General features: G+C 38.7%; 1 protein-coding gene across 1 annotated transcript in view; it reads right to left on the bottom strand.

Moving 5' to 3' along the window:
* Nucleotides 1-4191, bottom strand: part of SLC17A8 (solute carrier family 17 (vesicular glutamate transporter), member 8) — a 28135-nt gene that overhangs the window by 235 nt on the left and 23709 nt on the right. The window contains exons 9-12 of the mRNA XM_009069257.1: nucleotides 3612-3744; nucleotides 2228-2338; nucleotides 704-831; nucleotides 1-92 (exon numbers count right to left, since the gene is read on the bottom strand). The exon at nucleotides 1-92 is cut by the window's left edge and continues 235 nt beyond it. Coding sequence (XP_009067505.1) covers nucleotides 1-92; nucleotides 704-831; nucleotides 2228-2338; nucleotides 3612-3744 — 464 coding nt within the window. The remainder of the gene's footprint in view (nucleotides 93-703; nucleotides 832-2227; nucleotides 2339-3611; nucleotides 3745-4191) is intronic.

Here is a 4191-nt window from a genome sequence, read left to right as displayed (position 1 = left end):
TTCTCCCCAGAAGCAAAGATAGCATAGAATATCACACCACTGTAATGCACCAGGGCTGCGATCAGAAAGACGTTTTGCCATTCTTCACGGGTCTGAAAAAATGGTGCAGGTCTCATTAAGTAAAAAAGAAATATTACTCTCCAAAATACATCATAAATTAGTGCATATTGAACAATGTCTGTGACCACGGCTTGATTCCTGATGTTGCAGAAAGAACAGTCTCTGAGAATCATTGTGAAGAACTTTTTCCCCATAACAACAGCTAATAAAATAAAACTTGGATTTCTTTTTTTTCTTTCTCTCACAGTGAAGTTTCTCTCTTTCATGTGAAATACTCCTGGAGTTGGAAATGCAGAGATTTCTCTACCAGCTAATTTAATCTTATTATAGATCAATGATTGCTTGGGAACCCTACCAGAGATGCATTGTAGAGGAGTTTCCCAAGTCCTATAAGCACTGCACAGTTGTATGGAGGTATGGCAGAGACTCAGCCTCAGGTGGTACAAAAAAATATCTCCCTACACATATAATTAGTTTATAACAGCTGAGAATCAAGTCACCATGGTATTATAAAAGAGAATGTTTAAGACAACACCAGAAAACAGCTGCAGAAACCAATGATGAAATAGAGTTCCCAGGAGTCTTTGAAATGTCTTTTTGTGCATTACCTAATCCTTTTTCTAGAAAACATGAGAAATGTTACCTTATGTTTTGTCATTGCCCCAACAATGAGAGGGCACACCATTCCCGACAGCGTCCCCACGCCATTGGAGATGCCCATCAGGATGCTGGCGTAGCGTGGGGCTATGTCCAAGTGATTCACATTGAATCCTAGAACAAACAAGGGATGATTGTCAGGTATACAGCATTGCACTTCCAGGACAACAGGGCTTTCTGCAGCTATTCTGGCTGAAGAAGCCTGAAAAAGGAAGGAATCCCCTCTATATATAAGAAAAAAGGATAGTACTTTCTCAGTGATAAAGATGGAAGACATTGCAACTCTATTCTTTTTCAAAAGTCCTTTTTCCCTCCTACCTCTGGAGATCATGTTGTATAGAAAACAAAGTTTGGTTTGGCCTCATTTAAAGTTTAAAGTGTCTATACCTCACATCTTCTCATATTGAAACAGTGCACTCAGCAAATATTTTTGATTAAGGAGTGCCTCATATTAGCCAAATGTCTATTATCTTTTTATTTAGGTAGTAGCAGAGTTTAATACATGTTTTTTGGTATTTAAAGTAGCAGTTTAACAATGCTATAACAAAAACCAGAATATAAACTGGCAGGAAATATAGTTACTCTTACCGTAGTGTGACTTCTAGGTACGTATTTTTTAAGAAATTAAAACAAATAGTAAAAATCAGATAATTATCATGCCTTAGGTAACAAAAAATCAGTCATATGAAGTGTGATTATCACAAGAAATGATGATGAATTCCAAGTGCACTGTAGTAAGGACAGACAGAAGTGGACTACTAGGAAAGTCTTGCAATAAAAATTGATTGATAAAAATGGCCTGCTATGCAAGGACCTCATCACTGAGTAGCAAAGCTGCTTCCCATCTGCATAATCCTGAAACAACTGAAGACCAGCAGTTACCCTGCCAGTCAATTTTTTTTGTTCAACAGATCCATTGTCTTGGCAGTCTTCTTGGAAACTGTTGGGTTTCCATCTTCATAACAAAAGGGAGGTTTTAGTAATGATGGTTCTGATGGAGCTACAAAACTCAGTCTGATACTAGTGAGGCTCATGAAGATGTCAGAAACAGCTGTTCTGGAGAAGTGCTGTTTGTAGGACACAACAGAGAGAGGTCTGACCTAGAAAACAGAAACCTGCTGCTAAGGCTGAGGGCAGGATTGCAACTGATAGCCCTTGTGCAACTATTCACTGTAGAGTAGTTCTCTCTCTCTCTCCTTTTAGGGATACAGATTAAACAAGAAGGAAATGTGGCTGACACTGTAAAAGTATATTAGAAAATAAAAACAGAAAGCTGATGCAAACCAGAATCAATAAAGAGCAGATTCTTTCAAAGCTTCATGTCCTGTGTGCAACATGTTTCATAGATACTGAAGTAAATTATTTCTGATAAGAGAATAAATAGGGAATATCCCATAAGTAGCCATAAGAAGAACAAAGATGATTATAGAAATGATGACAGTAAAAACAGTGAGGATAATAACATCACTTTTATCATGAATAGTAAACCAAGAATAAGATTAATTATTACCTGAAATTGCGAAGCCGCTGAAGCCTACTGCTAACACCAGGAAGGAAATAGCTACACCTTTTGTGTGAGAATAACCAACCACCAAAAGCAAGGTTGCTTCCATCCCAAAACCTTCAAATGAAACACATAGGAATGAATTACATTTAAATTACTATTGGTCATGGTGATACTAATAAGAACTATCCCGAATAGAAGCTAAAAATGAGAAAAATTCTTTTGTATCTAATAGCCATTCTTGAATATACTTGGGAGCTTTGTGGATTTGCAGTGATATTTGCATATTTATTGTTTGAGAATATACATTGTTTTCCTCCTCATTGCTGTGTAAATGACTCTAGCAGTTGGTGAAGTTAATTCACTGAGCAGTACAGGAAAGCACTGAGAAAGTGACTGTCTGAAGGGCAGAAAAATCCACAAACACACAAATATTATAGGGAAAGGAGAGAAACACTTCTTGCCTTCAATTTCTCATGGTTGCAGTGATGCAAGGTGATCTTGGTTAAATAGAATGACAGAGCATTTTACATACAAGTGTGCTACCAACACAACAGGACATCTCTGAGCATCACAGGGAACCTCCAATCTCTGCCATTACTGCAAATTAACATTTTCTGATATGCAACATTCAATCTGTCTGGTTTGATTTTTTTTCATGACACTAAAAATATGTTCTGAAAATACAATTAATTTGAGCATTCTTTGTGAAGATGCACAGCCAAACTGTGTGCTGTCTCTGACTGCAGGCATCTCTATTTCTAGCAGCCCATGCCATCTATAAATAATGTAATACAGCAATTGGCAGTGGACAACTAGGATATCTGGCTTGAAATATTTTTTCTAATTTAGTATCACATCTACGTGTAGATGTCACTGATTTTTCAGTTCAGTGACTGAACTGGAAACAAATTATTTTTTGCAGAGTAAAAATGAACCTGTCCATCCTTCACCTTTTTTACTCTCCAAACTGTCCAGCCTAAACTTTCTGGTGGGTTCTGCTGGAATTAACACATGCCCAGTTTTTGCAAGGCTATCCACTGGGAAAGGATCTCTCCAGCACCGTGGTACAGGGTTAACTTTGTATGAGTTTGCAGGATGAGGCCTATTTGATCATACTACTCTATTGCCTTTTCAATTATTAACCAGGCTTCTTGCCTCCTCCCTTTTTAAAAGCATGATCATATGTGTAAGAATTTATGCCATGAGGCATCAGCTCTCCATTCAGTGCTTCAGATTAACCAGCTATAAATGCAAACTTGAGTAAATTTTCTCTTGTTACACGGACTAAATTAAATTAAATTAAATTAAACACGGACTAAACTACTTGCATCAACTGTAGCACACAAGTCAAATATCAATATCAAATATTTTCAGAATCCAATAGTACCTCCACAGTTCATGACCTTCCTTACAGTGGTGGTGGTTAAGATCTTCCTGCTTCGTAGTAGGTCAGCTAGCTGCCCTCCAATGGGCACTATGATTGTCATGACCATGTGAGGAACTGCTGACAAAAGGCCAACCTGCAATTAGACAAATGAGTGCTTACTGCCTATGTCCCCCTGCAAGATTTAGGGGGAAGAGAGCAGAAACCATAACTTTTCTTCACCTCTTCCCCACCACTGCCCCCACATCAGATGCTTTTTTATCCCATATCTTTGTGGGGGAGGTTTGCAGACAGGTCCAACAGGAATTGCAGCTCAGACCTGCATGACCTTAAGCTACCTTAAGCTACCTAAATCCATCTTTAGGGATTTCTTGGAGCCTGAGAGGCTCCAGCAAACTTTGGTCCATGTAGCAGCAGCTTTTCTCACAGGCCTTCTCAGTAATGGCAATATATGAGCCACAGCATGGTTGGCCAGCACCTAGGGCACCAGTGAAGTGGAAAGTGCCTGGGCACGTTCCTTCATTTTTTTGTGAGTGGCCTAGTGTTTTTCTTTCCTTCCTTCCTTCCTTCCTTCCTTCCTCCC

Source organism: Acanthisitta chloris, unplaced genomic scaffold (assembly GCF_000695815.1).
Source record: "Acanthisitta chloris isolate BGI_N310 unplaced genomic scaffold, ASM69581v1 scaffold19192, whole genome shotgun sequence".
NCBI classification, from domain to species: Eukaryota; Metazoa; Chordata; class Aves; order Passeriformes; family Acanthisittidae; genus Acanthisitta; species Acanthisitta chloris.
Note: the sequence above shows the minus strand (reverse complement) of the source record. Positions and strands in the feature narration are given on the sequence as shown.